At 41.8% G+C, this 16,371-nt stretch overlaps 2 protein-coding genes across 2 annotated transcripts; both read left to right on the forward strand.

Moving 5' to 3' along the window:
* Nucleotides 1–5,537: 5,537 nt before the first annotated feature.
* Nucleotides 5,538–11,688, forward strand: LOC121401212. Its single transcript, XM_041585543.1, has 8 exons — nt 5,538–5,548; nt 9,365–9,512; nt 9,631–9,740; nt 9,962–10,103; nt 10,199–10,491; nt 10,593–10,782; nt 10,884–11,143; nt 11,251–11,688. Exons 1-8 carry the CDS (start codon nt 5,538–5,540, stop codon nt 11,465–11,467), a joined length of 1,371 nt encoding a protein of 456 aa, XP_041441477.1. The 3' UTR covers nt 11,468–11,688.
* A 326-nt stretch (nt 11,689–12,014) lies between these two features.
* Nucleotides 12,015–13,866, forward strand: LOC108705949 (histone-lysine N-methyltransferase set-1-like). The gene is made up of 3 exons (XM_041586000.1): nt 12,015–12,306; nt 12,699–12,901; nt 12,991–13,866. The coding sequence occupies exons 2-3, from the start codon at nt 12,886–12,888 to the stop codon at nt 13,491–13,493; spliced, it is 519 nt and encodes a 172-aa protein (XP_041441934.1). The 5' UTR covers nt 12,015–12,306; nt 12,699–12,885; the 3' UTR covers nt 13,494–13,866.
* The last annotated feature ends 2,505 nt before the right edge of the window (nt 13,867–16,371 follow it).

Genomic DNA, 16,371 nt, shown 5'->3' on the forward strand with positions numbered 1-16,371 from the left:
ATTTTTAATTCAACCATAGCCTGTACACCAAGGGTCTGTTTTCCCCCCAATCCAGTAATAGTGACTTGTTGCCCTTTATAATATTTTGGATTCCCAGCAATTATAGTGGCCTCCGCTCCTGTATCAACTAGGGCTTGTACTTTTTGTATATTTCCATTTTTCCAATATATATCTAAATTAACGTACGGGCGGTCATCTACATGCTGTATACGCCCTATTACTGGAGCTTGACCTGATCCCTCATCTGATTTAAATCGCTGAGCCTGAGACAGACCAGCCCAGGAATATATCCCTTTTGACTCTTCACTCAACTCTTGTGCTTTTAATCCAGTAGAGGTCGTAACATCCTCTTTATTTTGTTTTTCCACACTTTAATTTTGATTTTTATGCAAGCCCCGTTTTTTGTACAATCTCCACATTTCCAAAGTATCTATTCCATCTATCTCGTCTATTGGGACTCCATCTCTCATTAGGGCATTAAACATGTCCCTTCTGGGGACTCTATCACCAAAATTTCCCTTCTGATTGTTATCCTTTTTATTATCCCTGTCCTTGTACTTATCCTTGGGACCCCAATCTCCTAGATCTCCAAGCTCTCGAATGGACTCAATAACATGCTTTAAAGGCTGCCCTGTCTCATTAACGAGCAGTGTCAAAATAACATTTTTATATGCTGGCGGAGCAAGCTTAATCATTTTGTTTCTAATTTGTACAGTTAAGGGAGTATCCAGTACTTGATCTGCTTGCCCAACAAATACTGCAGTTTTCATACCTTCCTCTTTTATTCGCTGTACACAATCCCTCAAAGTATACCAAGATTTATCATTAGCCAGCCAGTCTGACTCCATCTGATAATGCCTGGATGCACCACGAGCAGCCAATGCTAACATTGAGGACATATTTGCACCCTGAAAATTACGAAACTCATCCTGCACAGTTGCCTCATTAGACAATAAACAGAACTTACGTGAGTCTCCATTATCCAAATTAACTCCAGCAGCCCCTCCCTCATATAACTGCACTAGCCAGGATATAAGGGGCTCTGATGATCTTTGTTTAAACCTATCATGTAAATCTGTTACTTCTTGCTGTGTAAAATCTTCTAAGGTGGTATTATTTACAACCCCACCTGGCGCATTTACTGCTTTTCTCCGCTCAATTGGTTTGGCTACAGCATGAAACTCATTTGAGTACTGTTGTCGGTTTTCACACAGGGTTTCCCTATCATCCTCTGATTCATCACTAGTATCCCAAATATTGCCATCCCACTCATCTGGATCCCAATCAACTCCTGCCTTAGCAATTAGTTTGGATACTTTCTTCATATTAATTTTTCCTTTACGCTTTCGATATTTATATTTTGCACATCGCACAGCGGCCGTTTCGGCAACTTGCTGATACGTGTCAGCTTTATCCATTATTAATCTATTTTGGCACTGCAACACTGTAACCCGACTCTGTAAGTCAAGTATTTATTTTTCAAACTGAGAAATACGTGCTTTTAACTCTGAACAATCACTATGCTGCTTGCGATACGCAGACAGCAAAATCCACCCCCGTCTTCCTAAAGCACACAACTCCTGTCCTTTTTCAAAGGGTACTTTCTCTAAACATGTAACTACGTTAATTGGACTAACATCTTTCAATTGATGCACCCAATCCTCACACAATCCTGCACCTTTAGACCACTCAGTGGCAATAATTTTACATGAAGTATCATCCCAACCAGGGATATCTACAATATTTACAGCTTTCCCCACAATGCTATTATTCTTTCTCTTAAACATTTTATCTTATTCTCGAACCCCGCTCCTGGTACCAAAATGTCTTGCTACAAGTTCCCTTGGCAGACTTATCACAAACTAAATGCCTAACTGAGCACTTCCCCCAGTAGACTTATCAAATATAGGGGTGGAAATAAAACACACACACATTGATCATCATTAAACCAGAATAATATATTGTAAGAAAAGTAATACAATACCGATTGAAGACAACGCAACGTCTAGCCGAGCTTCCCTTGGCAGACTTCTGAGAGGAACATCAGCTGGGGGACCCCGGGCCCAAATCAAATACAGCGACTCCCAGAGCACATCAATCGGCCAATGGTTCTTAAAAGACCAATTATTCTACACAACACGTCTGCTTGTAGATGAAGTCCCGAAGCCCCCCCAGCTGAGCTCCTTTTTATATTGGTACAATAACAAAGTAATAGATCATTACACATAGACATATATAATAATAATAATGGCTACATGCCCAAGACATGGCCATGAGAATGACCATGAAAATGGAAATAACCATGTGAATGAAAATAATTGCTGTGTATAATTGCTGTGTATTTTGATCATAACTATGTGAATAAGATATGAGCTTCCTCCTTAATAAACATACCTATATGTTTATGAGTCTATTACCTTAACTCCTACTATTCCCTGTTCTCCTGCTAATGACTGAATAACTCAACTCCAGTTGTTCCCTGGTCTCCTATTAATACTACTCCGGCTGTTCCTTGGTCTCCTGCTAATATCAGTACATCCATTCTACAACTAAGGAGCCATATTGAATGCACTTGATCACACTCACATTCATACATGGCCTGCGATGTCACATTTGTATCACAGTGAGTCTATAAATTATTTTCACTTGTCTTTTGATGCATCTTGATAAAGGTCCATGGTGAGGACCGAAACGTCGATCAAATAAAGGATTAACTTTTTTCACAAAATCCTGGTGTGCAGCAGCATTTTTCGAGTGTGTGTATCTATCTATCTATCTATCTTCCAATGGTTCCAGCACGCCGACGCTGAGGTATAATATACCCAGGTGCTATTCCATGCCAAATATTTAGTAATCCGTAGAATCAGGAATGCACACTGGGAATTTAAAATATCTTCATCTTTATTAAATCATCTTAAAAAGAACAGGTCAACGTTTCGGTCCCCTGCTTGGACCTTTATCAAGACTTGTCTTGATAAAGGTCCAAGCAGGGGACCGAAACGTTGACCTGTTCTTTTTAAGATGATTTAATAAAGATGAAGATATTTTAAATTCCCAGTGTGCATTCCTGATTCTACGGATTACTATCTATATATATATATCTATATATATATCTATATCTATCTATATCTATATCTATCTATATCTATCTATATCTATCTATATCTATCTATCTATATCTATCTCTATCTATCTATATCTATCTATATCTATCTATATCTATCTATCTATATCTATCTATCTATCTATCTATCTATCTATCTATCTATCTATCTATCTATCTATCTATCTATCTATCTATCTCTATCTATCTCTATCTATCTCTATCTATCTCTATCTATCTCTATCTATCTCTATCTATCTCTATCTATCTCTATCTATCTCTATCTATCTCTATCTATCTCTATCTATCTCTATCTATCTCTATCTATCTATCTATCTATCTATCTATCTATCTCTATCTATATCTTATTTACTTACATACTTACAATCTAAAAAAGTAAAATATACACACACCCTAATATATGAACATGTATAAACCATATATATTTGTACAAAGAACTACTCTGTTCTTTTCTATTGAAATAATCATTTACCAAACTAAAGCTCGAAAAGAAAAGTACAGATTTTATACAAAACTCAGATCAATTCTAACTTCTTGTCATAAAAGATGTAATACATATCTACAGTTGAGCCATTCCCAGACAAAAATGCTATACTGTAAGGTATGCAATATTGTCCCTTTGTCTGGAGGCACATGGATTATGATTTGGCACACTTAATTCCCTGATAAGTGAATACTAATGAGTGACAAATGTGAAAAGGTGTTTAGCTGTGGCAGAAACTGTAACACACGTAACTGTAATCCCTAAAAAGAATGAATGTTGATTAATACTGTACATACATAAAGTTGTTAAAGTGTATGCAGGTATTAATTATCCAAAGTACTAGCCTAATATTAGAAGTTGTCTTGTCATAATACTGGTGTTGAGGCAACCAGCATGCAGACAATTGTGTGGATTGGGCAAATAGTTCTGTCTTCACTGTGGCTCTTACTGCACACATGAATTTGTACTAAAAAGAAAGGAACTGCAAAGAAGAGCTAATGAGGTCACACAGCCTTATTAATAATATAATTAGATTGTGTGTGTAACTTGGAAACCTGAAAGGAATAATTATTGCCTTAAAGGATGTTTTTGATCAGTGCAAATAAATTCATTCAAAATAAATGCATTGTGTCCACACTTTGATGTGTTGTATTTATTATATCTTGTGATAAACAATAAAGAGTTAATAAAGTGCAATAGTGTAAGGGGTGCTAATTACATAAGAAACAGTTTGCATTCCACTAGTCTGTAGAAGAAGGAATCACAAAATAAAACATAACATTTAATAGTTCATTTAAAATCAAAAGAGGGATTTAATTAAATCTAAAAACACTTAAAAATATGATGTATCCCGATCTGGTTTCACAGTTATAAGGATTGCAGTATATCTGAGTAATGATTATAGCGGTCCCACCTAGATCATTACATCAGCCTATATGCCCTCTGATAGTAGTATGAGTTGGGGTGGGGAGCAGGAGGGTGTCTATAGTAAAAGAAATTTGGTAGCTCCCATTGTGGGAAAAACACCGGACAAACCAACACCTTGTATGCTGGACCTTAAAGTATCGAACAAGTGTTAATTCCAAAATGGTATGCAAGGAGAGTAAACTGACACTTTGTCCTCTCAGAGGCACCTAAGTAGGTATGGCCTATTCAAAAGGGGGGTTGTGGGAGCAGGCCCGGACTGGCAATCTGTGGATTCCGGCAAATGCCAGAGGAGCTGCTGTATGGTTGTAAAGAAAGTTACTATATAGTGAGCTGGTAGGGGGCTGTATGGGCCTCTGTGTACTTGGAATGGCATGGCCTATTTTGACTCCCAGTCCAGGCCTGTGTGGGAGCAAGTAGAAATGTGTATAAGTGCCTCTCTGCATAATAGCATTAGTTAAAGTAGAAGTCTGCTGAACCTTGGTTTCTGTGTGAGGGCTTAATCCTCCTCCGCTGCTGACTTGCAGCTTATAAGAGAGAGCGATTGCCCAAACTTTTAAAAAAGTGTATTAATATGGTGCTGTTAAAAACATAGGGCCACAATTAATTGATAGGGGTGGGTATGGGGGATGCTACAAACCACAGGAAGCTTAGCAAAAGCTTCAAGCTATAAGAGCAAATACAAAAGGGGGGTTGTGGGAGCACCCACATTGCTAAGTAGAAATGTATACAAGTATAAGGGAAGTGCCACTGACATAACCAAATGGGTCAGTGCACATTCCCTGGGCCCCTGTCTATGTAATATAGTAGATATGCAAATGCATGTGTTCACAAAGACAGGGGTTTTTAGTTACAAAGTTATGATCATAAAGTTGAAAAGTCACCATACCACATCAAGGTAAACCCCATATGGCGGTCCCTAACTTGTTTAACTCCAGTCATAGTATTGAGGATCCTGTGCCTCTCTGCATAATAGCATTAGTTAAAGTAAAAGTCTGCTGAACCATGGTTTCTGTGTGAGGGCTTAATCCTCCCCCGCTGCCGACTTGTAGCTTTTAAGAGAGAGTGATTGCCCAAACCAACGCCCATTGTTTTTTAAAAAAAGTGTATTAATATGGTGCAGTTAAAAACATAGGGCCACAATTAATTGATAGGGGTGGGTATGGGGATTGCTACAAACCACAGGAAGCTTAGCCAAAGCTTTAGGCTATACGAGCAAATACAAAAGGGGGGTTGTGGGAGCACCCGCATTGCTAAGTAGAAATGTATATAAGTATAAGGGAAGTGCCACTGACATAACCAAACGGGTCAGTGCACATTCCCTGGGCCCCTGTCTAAGTAATTTAGTAGATATGCAAATGCATGTGTTCACAAAGACAGGGGTTTTTAGTTACAAAGTTATGATCATAAAGTTGAAAAGCCACCATACCACGTCAAGGTGGACCCCATATGGTGGTCCCTAACTTGTTTACCTCCAGTCATAGTATTGAGGATCCTGTGCCTCTCTGCATAATAGCATTAGTTTAAGTAGAAGATATAGCCTATTCCCTACGTCTTGTGTTAAAGCAACACCAAAAGTTTGGACATGAACACAATAGGTTAAATAACCAAAGGTAGTGCATATAAACAGAGAACAGAATCAGTGTACTGTACCTTGCAGTATTATACAGACATATGTTTCCAATACGGTGTGCATAGAGTGACTGGCGCTTTGTCCTCTCAGAGGCACCTAAGTAAGTGTGGCCTATACCCTATCACTAGTGCAAATGCAACACCAAAAATTGGAAACTGGCAAAGCCCAAAATTAAGTCTGTGCGAGTGCTGGTAATAACATCACTGGGAATTTAGCAAATTGGCCTAATTTACTTTGTCATATGTATCATGCACTTTGATGCTAAGGTGTTAGAGTTGTTTGGAATTCCTTCACACCATATGACATAGCACCTAGTGCTATTGTGTAAAGTTGGGCTCACAAACTTAATACCTTATGACATAGCTCCACCCACTGATTGGCTAGACCTTTGATGCCAAGGTGCTAGAATTGTATGGAGTTGAGTATAAAATCAGGAGCTTGCTCACATTCAAGTTAGAACTCACTTGATTGTGCTAGCACAATATGCTCACATTTCAACTCTCACTAACTCCCTCCTCACCCCCTGCTATTCCCCAAACACGTACTTACCGTGACTTGCAAGCTGTAGACGTGTCACATCTCTCTTCTTCCTTTGACTCTCTTCACTCTAATATCTCAGCCATCTCATGTCCTAATGTGGCTACCTCTGTCTACTATAGTACTCTCACCACTGCCCTAAATGAGCTTGCTCCTATAAAAACTAAACGTTCTAGACCCAAACCACTTCAACCTTGGCATACTGCTCATACAAAAGCGCTCCAAAGACACTAACGTGCACTCGAGCGTCGCTGGCGCAAATCCCGTTCAGAATCAGACTTTTGGAGCTACAAATCTGCCCTGCGCTCCTTTAACACCAGCCTCTTCCAAGCCAAACAAACATACTTTACTTCACTCATTAACTCCCTTTCTAAAAAAACCAGCACAACTTTTCTCCACCTTTAACACTCTCCTTTCCCCTTCTCCACCCTCTCCATGCACATCTGTCTCTGCTCAAGATATTGCTGAGCACTTCAAAAACAAAATTGACACTATCAGAAGGGACATTACACTACTCAACCCCCTAGACTTCCACCACCCTCCCTCCACACTCCCCAGTCCCTCCTGTGCTCCTTCACCCCTGTCACTGATGAGGAAGTCTCAAAGCTTCTGGCCTCTTCTCACCTTACCACCTGCCCGCTTGATCCAATTCCCTCAAAACTTCTCCGCAATACCAATCCTTGTCTAATCAAAGCCTTAACTCACCTATTTAATCTTTCCCTCTCAACTGGACTGTTTCCTTCTCAACTAAAACATGCTCTTGTCACCCCCATTCTGAAAAAACCCTCTCTTGATCCCTCCAATCTTGACAACCTCCGACCTATCTCTCTGCTACCTTTCATCTCTAAACTACTTGAGCGCCTAGTCTACAACCGACTTACCTCATTCCTCTCTGACAATAACCTGCTGGACCCCCTACAATCTGGTTTTAAGCCACAACACTCCACGGAAACTGCCCTGACTCGACTGACTAATGACCTTTTAACCGCTAAAGCCAACAATCACTTCTCACTACTAATACTGCTTGATCTCTCAGCCGCATTTGACACTGTAGATCACCCTCTCCTCCTCCAGTCCCTCCAGTCACTTGGCCTTCGTGACACAGCCCTGTCCTGGTTCTCTTCTTACATCACCAATCGTTCCTTCAGTGTCTCCTACAATGGAGTAGCATCTTCTCCCCTACCTCTTTCTGTTGGAGTTCCCCAAGGCTCTGTCCTGGGACCATTACTATTCTCCCTCTATACTTCCTCCCTTGGCAAATTAATAAATTCTTATGGTTTCCACTACCACCTCTATGCTGACGATACTCAGATCTATCTCTCATCTCCTGATCTCAACCCAGAACTCCTAACTCGCGTCTCCTCCTGCCTGTCCGCTATCTCTACCTGGATGTCACAACGCTACCTTAAATTAAACCTCTCTAAAACTGAAATGGTTCTCTTTCCTCCAACTAACACCAGTAGCATCCCCGAAGTATCCATCATAGTTAACAATTCCACTATCACCCCCTCTCCCCAGGCCCGGTGCCTTGGGGTTATCCTGGATTCTGCCCTGTCATTCACTCCTCATATCCAGTCACTTATTAAATCTTGTCACTTCCACCTAAGGAACATATCCAAAATACGATCATTTATCACCCAAGACGCTGCCAAAATTCTTATTCACTCATCATATCGCGTCTAGACTACTGTAACTCTCTTTTAATTGGCCTCCCCCTCCAGAGACTGTCACCTCTCCAGTCCATAATGAACACTGCTGCGAGGCTCATACACCTCAGCAACCGCTCCTCCTCTGCCTCGCCATTCTGTCAATCCCTGCACTGGCTTCCGTTACCTTTCAGAATCAAATTCAAATTAATGACACTGACTTTCAAAGCACTTCATAACTCTGCCCCACCCTACATCTCTGAACTCATCTCTATATACTCACCCACTCGCTTACTACGCTCCTCTACTGACCTGCTACTCAACTCTTCTCTCATTACCTCCTCACATGCTCGCATTCAAGACTTTGCAAGGGCTGCACCCCTCCTCTGGAACGCTCTCCCACGGTCTGTCCGACTTTCTCCCAACCTTTCTACTTTCAAGAAATCTCTGAAAACGCACTTCTTTCGAGAAGCCTACCCTCACTCTGCTTAACTACCAAACGCAATACCACATTTCTCACCCACTTAATTCGATCTTGCCCACTCCCACACCTTGTGTATTACTCCCTTCCCTTTAGACTGTATGCCTATGCATAGGGCCTTCCTCACCTTTTTGTACCTGTATTGATTGTGATGTTTGTTACTCCATATATTCTATGTATGTAATTCATGTGATGTAGTTGTATAATCACATTTACTTTACAGTGCTACGCAATATGTTGGCGCTATATAAATACATGTTAATAATAATAATAAATAGCTGCTGGAGCAAGCCTGTTTTGGGACCTTCGACTTCTATACTTTCATTGCCATTTCTTGCTTTTGGTTTTGTATATAATTTCTTTTTCCAGTGACTGTGGATACTTGTTGCTTCTATTTACTGTGGCCTTGTTTTCTCCTGTGTTGCAAATTAACAGTTTGTTTTTGTTTTTTCCAAAAAAGGAAAAAACAAGTTTTAAATTGTTCTCAAACACAACAGTGAACACCTTTGCTCATATCACATTCTCTTTTTTTCAGAGAGAACAGAATTCCTTTGGCCTGCAAATTTTGCTTCAAGACCACAGACCGACTTTCTGTACATCTTCGCAAAGTCTGCAGGAAAGGAGCAAGTGATGCAGAGATCATGGCCCTTGTAGAGGATTCAAGGTCCAAAATGAAGATGCTGGTAAAGAACCTCAGCGTCATCAATTATGAGCACCTGAAGGCTGGAGCCGATTCACAGAAGTCACTAGATTTTTTTCGTCAATTTTCTTGAGTCCAACGGTTGTTTTATTTCTGACAAGCCTGTTGAAGCAGAGGATCCCATTGATAACCCAGTGCCTGATGGTGAAGAGAATGAAGAGGATCATTATGAAGATGATATGGATATAGAGGAACCACTTCTTATGCTGAGGTAAGAGGGCTTAGTGGACTCTGTTTGTAACAGTTCTTCTTTCTTGCAGTTAGTCAGGGTCATGCATTCTACCATATTTACATGGCACTTGATAAAGGACGAGCAGCCTGAAACATGTTGTGAAAAAATAAATCATAGCAGTTAATCTGCATTGCATGCTTTCTCTCAGTTCCTCTGAGTTTTCATATTTACATGGCTCCCTTTTTCTTTTTTTCTCATAGCACATCTGCCATCAACATGTCATCAAAAAAGATTATGGAGGAGGCAGGACTACACAAGAAGCATTCAACTGATTCTCCACTGCTCCAGGCATTCAGAGGGTACTTGGAGAAAAAATATGCAAAATCCGGAATCAAACATGAGGTACTGATTAATACTGAAATGTTGTTACTGATTTTAACTTTAAATCACAGATGAATTCACAGATAAATAACCTTATTATAACCTTCTACTTTCAGCTTGATAACGTATCAAGATGGCTGCATTTTGTCAACCCAAACGAAGCTTTGGTCAGTTGCATCCATAACATTGAGAGGAGCATGCAGTTTTTTCAAGAGATTCAAGCTTCGGCAGCCAGCAAGGCGACAGATCATAACTATATAGGTGGAGTCAAGAAATTTATAAGTTATGTTGCCTCAGACCTTCAACTGTTGGAAGAGGATCCATCTCTGCGTGGGTCAATTCAATCATTCTTGAAGAGTCTGACGGAGGTCCAGAAGTCAACATACAATAAGGAAAAATCTGTGGAAAGGTGAGTCTCGTTAACCGTAGGTGTTATGGTATAGGAAATGACCAAACAGGCAGATTGTAAACCTGTTAACTAAATTTACCTTTTGTACTTCTCTTTTTCAGAAAGGCGACAAATCCAATGGAGTGCCAGGAAGTTATAAACAAAGCACACCAATATTTTGTGGAGATTATTGATCGGGCCAATGTCAAGATTGATTTAGAAGAGAAGGATATGACATCAATGCTGTTCTACTTAGAGGCGCTCTTGACTTTGCAGCACCTACAGAGACCAAGTGTCATTCAGAACATGACCGTAAGTACTATTATCTGCAAAAGTTATTAAAATATTATCTCACACTAGGGCAGATGTGTACTGGTTTGAACAAATTGGTTTAAACTAATTTTCTTCAACAGGTTAAACAGTGGCTGGAGAGGACACACTACCAGAATCAGTCTTCAGGCAGTGTAGCAGCTGTCATAAAGGTGAAGGCTGCAAGACAGTACATCGTTGTCCTCCAAGAAGCTGAAGGGATGTGGTTTGACACCTTTTTTAGAAGAGTCCGACCACTTTTTGTCAAGAGGAGCTTGAAAGGAGAAAATGGATATTTTTTTGTCTCCAGTAAAGGACATAAAATCCAGAACCCAACAACCGATGTCCGCAGATTCCAAGAAAAGTAAGTTATTTTTTTACTGGCAATATAGTCTTTAATGCCCATTATCATTTGATAACATTTTTATGGTTATACAAATGTAACACACTAATATGTTCTTTACCCTGTAGGTTTGATGCTTGTTTGGCCAGCGGGCAGGAAACACAGGAAATTTTTATAAAATTCATCTGTGACAGCAGCTTGAGTGACCAGGAGCTCATTGAAAGATATCTGAAGGCAGATTCAAATCTGAATGAGAGCAACATCAACGAGCATATATGTGCTGCCATAAGAGTGAGTGAGCTGCAGAGGTCATGGGCCAAACCTTCACACTCAAGGTTAGTTTAGCTAATGCAGTACGCATCATTGGCAGTAGCCTTTATAGTTGTCGATGTCTTGTTAAGTTGTTATTCTTATTACTTAACTTTTCTCTCATTACCTCTACACATGCTCACATTCAAGACTTTGCAAGGGCTGCACCCTTCCTCTGGAATTCTCTCCCATGGTCTGTCCAAATTTCTCCCAACCTTTCTGCTTTCAAGAAATCTCTTAAAATGCACATATTTAGAGAAGCCTACCTTCACTATTAACTACCCAATGCAATAGAACATATACAGTACCACATCTCTCACCCACTTAACTCTGATCTTGCCCACTCCCACACCTTGTGTATCATTCCCTTCCCTTTAGATTGAAAGATCTTTCTGCACAGAGCCTTCCTCACCTTCTGTACCAGTATTTATTGTGATGTATGTAACTCCATATGTGTAAGAAATTGCCATCTTGATTTGTTATTTAATATGAAAGCGGTTGTTCAGGGAACTTACATGAAGCCCTGATTATCATAACAAAGGTTTTCCTGTGACTACTAAGGTCTATGTCTGCTGTGGGGACCATAAAACTGATTTTGTATGCGAGAAAACTTGCTCAACAGGATGTAGGCAAGTTGGGGGTTTATCACAGCATCTTGGCAGTTGGGAAGGTTTCTATGGGGGCAGGTGAGAACCCAGGATAAAAGAACACGAGCAGACATGTGAAGGGGTGGGCAGGAGAGAGGGAGCTGGGCAGCTGAGAGGAGGCAGCTAGAGAGCTGAAGAAGCCAGAGGAGCCTGGGACAAGACATGTGAGGAATGAAGACCAGAGGGGAAGGCAGAGATAAAGCCGAACTCTATTCCCCTGCCTTTTTGGTAACAACTATGTAGACTTGTGTAATGTGTAACTGTAAATATTGTAATTTTTGTTTAGTCTAAGTGTAATCATTTATGTAGAACAATCAATTGATTTATTTTACAATACATCACTTTACTATACGCTCATTGGTGTGGATTCATTGTCTGCTTGCTCAAAAGAACCAGAAACCCTAGTAAGTGGGTTGAGGTATATTGATATTATTATTAATGATATAATATACATAGAAACTAACATATGTTCTATGTATGTAATTCATGTGATTTAGTTGTATAATCCCATTTACTTTACAGCGCTACAAAATATGTTGGCACTATAGAAATACATGTTGTTAATAATAATAATATTAATAATAATAATTCTATAATGTAAACTTGATTTTGCTTTTCAGAGAGGGAGAACATCCAACACAACAAAGCAATCCATCAATAAAAGAATTATCGTAGAAATACTTAGAGGACAAATTTCCAGTGGGCCCTGACACCAATGGCCCAACACTGAAACAATGTCAGGCAGTTTCAGAATTACATGGGAGATACTGCTACGACAGATGGAGGAGGCAGCAGAAACAGATCCGTATGGATGTCATCATCGGTAAGATCCATTCAAGTGTCTTTGTGTCATTTTCTAAGAGTCTTTTTTTCTGCAATGGTACTAACGTTTTTTCTTTAATTTTATTTCAGCACATTACAAGCATGAAAAGCCAACCCCCAGCCAAGTCCAGAGCTACCTGAATCGGCAAGGGTGGCTTAAACAAGTCCCAACCGTGGAGGACATCCTGCTGTATTGGGAGGCCAGTGAAAAGCCAAAAAGTGATGCCACAGACAGAAGAATACAACATCTTACCAACACTCAGCAGTGGCCAGGATTGGCTGTTGTAGATGATCCAGTCAAAGGAGAAAAAGTTGTGACTCTCCAGGACTTTAAAAAAGGTGACTACATTTGTGACTACCATGGGCCGGTCATTTCTGCAAAGGAAGGGGATCGGCTGATGAGGTCGATGGAGCAGAATGAAATGGGATACTTATATTTCTTCTTGGACAGAGGGAATAAAAGACTCTGTATCTATGCCCAGAATGTCCCTTGCTCCTGTCACAGTGACCTACCGACAACTTACGGGAGGAAAATTAACCATTCCCGTAAAAGGCCAAACCTCAGACCCACCAGTCAAATATTTCTCAAATGACGACAGACCGTACATATTGTTTTCTGCAAACGAGGACATTGATGCTGGAACAGAACTCCTGTTCGATTACGGAGCCACAAGAAAGTCATTCTCTGGTGAGGGGGCAGATCTTCCCTGGATTGATGAGTAGATCCTCTGAAGTTAAAACTTTGTACATGTGCACGAACTTTGGCATGCAGGACTTTGCACTTTTGGCACATCATTCAAGTATCTAAACAGACTTTACACTCTTTACAACAGTTCCATTCCTAAGTAATACTCATCTTTACAGTGACATTTTAAAACTGAACTTTTTATTTGTTGCTAAAATAATTATTTGTTTACAGTTTAATTTTCATGGAATAAATTTTGATTATATTTTTAACTTTTTGGAGCATGGGTATATGTGTCTATTAAATATTTATGTAAATACCTATGTCTTCTTATTCTCAGTAGATAGATGCCTACACAGGGCACTTGGTAAAGGTCTTGGCATGTCCAGCACAGAGAGGCCAAGTACTTAGTTAGGGCCTTAACTTGTGGGAAATACTAGAACCAAAAGAAGCAGTGGATGGAAGGGCCTATTGGAGCACTGTAAGAGAGGACATGTTTAAGTGCATATTCACCATGTTCCTTTTGAGTTAGCAGAGTTGAAAGACTCTATACCATTCCCTGTGTGCCTGTGAATGGCTCATTAAATCAGTTATAGTTCCTTTGATTGCTCCATCTGTTACTTGGATAACTGTGGTAATTCTAGAGCTAATACATGCCGACGAGTGCTGACCCCCAGGGATGTGTGCATTTATCAGGCCAAAACCAATCCGGGGCCCCCTTTGGCCGCTTTGGTGACTCTAGATAACCTCAGGCAGATCGCACGTCCCCGCGACGGCAACCATACATTCGGATGTCTGCCCTATCAACTTTCGATGGTACTTTCTGCACCTACCATGGTGACCATGGGTAACGGGGAATCAGGGTTCGATTCCGGAGAGGGAGCCTGAGAAACGGCTACCACATCCAAGGAAGGCGGAGGTAGTGACTAAAAATAACAATACAGGACTCTTTTGAAGCCCTGTAATTGGAATGAGTACACTTTAAATCCTTTAACGAGGATCTATTGGAGGGCAAGTCTGGTGCCAGCAGCCGCGGTGTGTAGAGGTGTTTGAGCGAGCTCTTGAGTACCTAAGCTCTTTTTGCACCATTTACCCCTGCGATGAGCGGTGAAAGCCCGGGGAGGGGGAGGCCTTCTGGGGGTGAGAGCCCTGGAAGGTGGCCTACCCTGCAGCCTTCATCTGAGGCAAACCCTTCCCAGACCCCATCTACAGCTAGGGGGTCTGATGCTTTCTTTGACCCAGCAAAACACCCTGGGGATGAGGGGTTTGCCTCAAGCCTTGCTAAAGGCTTGAATATGCTAGAAAGAAAGAGACGTGAAATTTCGAAATTGAAGTCTTTATTGAAAAGCAATATTTCAACTTGTTCCAGGCTTAACAGTCTGGCTCGCCCAAAAAGAAAAGCTGAGATCCAGCGCCAGCAGCAGGAGCTCCGTGACCTGGAGGCTGAGTTGGCCCTCTTAAGCGAAGGTGTGGGGGCAATGCAGGAGCGATATACAAACTTGGATCGATTTTCTCTGGAAAAGAAAGAGAGAAAGGAGACAACAAAAACAGTCGCTGGCAGTACAGTTTCCGCCAGGGAGGAGGCTGTAGGAGTTGTCCCGAGGTCCAGCGCTTCTGGAGAGTCGATGCTGGCGGGTGGGCAGCGAGGTGGCCAGAGCCAGAGCCGTGAGTCATCGCCAAGGTCTGCGTCACAACAGATTTCCGGTATGCTCAAAGAGATCCGAGCGGTGGAATCCCCGGAACACCTGCGCGCAGACTTAATGGTATTCTCGGCGGAGGAGATCGAGGCCATCGACCCAAAAGAAGTTATCCCTAAAAAGAAAAAGGGGAAGAAAAAGGAAAGACAAGAAAGCCGTTTTGTTTTTTTCCAGGAGTCAAGTGAAAGCGGGGTTGAGGAGGCAACTGCCGGCAAGATGGCGCCCATACAAGATCCCTTGGCGTCCGCGCGTATGCTAACACGGTGCAGAGTGCACCTCAGCCCCGTCAAACCTGGATCGTCCCAATGGCGCGTACAGGAAGGTCGCGGTTCTGTGACGTCAACGGAAGAGGAGGAGTTTCCGCCATTGCCGGGACCCGGATGTGCGACGGAGAAGTCAAGAGGCGGAAGTCCGCGCCCGTCCGGCCTTTCCGTTTTCGATGAGATGAGTGAGGAGCAGCGGGAGAGTGGCAGGGAGTTCCCGCGAAGAAGGTTGGCCCAGCAGAGTGAGGAGAAGGGGGCCAAGTCGGGATTGGAGGGCCCGAAGACTACTTCCGCTTCTGTGAATCCAGTCGGCGTCTGCCTCAAGCCGCCAATCCTGCGGTTCCTGCCACAAGCCGCTCAGGGCTCTGAGCCATCCGCAGATGTGTCGGGGACTGTAAAGTCGGGTACAGTATTACATCCTCTGCCTGTTATAAGTACCCCTTCCTAATGTATGCATGCAGCCAAATGTTTCTGTTGTTCTATCTCCCCTTATATCAACGCCTGTTTTGGATGGGCAGAAGGAATGTGTTTTTTCTCCTGAGGCGAGGGGGGGGGGCGTTCTGAATGATGGTTCCTCTCTTTCCAAGGTTAAAATTTCTCTGCCCTCTATAGCTGGGGACATTGTTTCTGTGTCTCAACCTGCTCCACCTGTTCCCCCTGTTTCTGGGGTTTCTGTCCCGAGTTCAGTAGTTCCTATCCCTGCTGCTCCAGTTCCCACCCCTCTGCCTGGGTCAGGTAAGAACATCATACCCACTTGTGTAAACGAGGGTGGATCAGTGGGACCTGGCCCCTCGGAGGCAGGGGTAAATTATGCAGCGGCTCTGAA

Source organism: Xenopus laevis, chromosome 3L, assembly GCF_017654675.1.
Source record: "Xenopus laevis strain J_2021 chromosome 3L, Xenopus_laevis_v10.1, whole genome shotgun sequence".
NCBI lineage: Eukaryota > Metazoa > Chordata > Amphibia > Anura > Pipidae > Xenopus > Xenopus laevis.

Excerpts from the sequence above, each read along its gene's own strand:
- LOC121401212 (XM_041585543.1), top strand. Across the intron at positions 10,783-10,883 it reads GTGTCATTCAGAACATGACC|GTTAAACAGTGGCTGGAGAG; the intron begins GTAAGTACTATT and ends TTTCTTCAACAG. Across the intron at positions 11,144-11,250 it reads GTCCGCAGATTCCAAGAAAA|GTTTGATGCTTGTTTGGCCA; the intron begins GTAAGTTATTTT and ends TTTACCCTGTAG.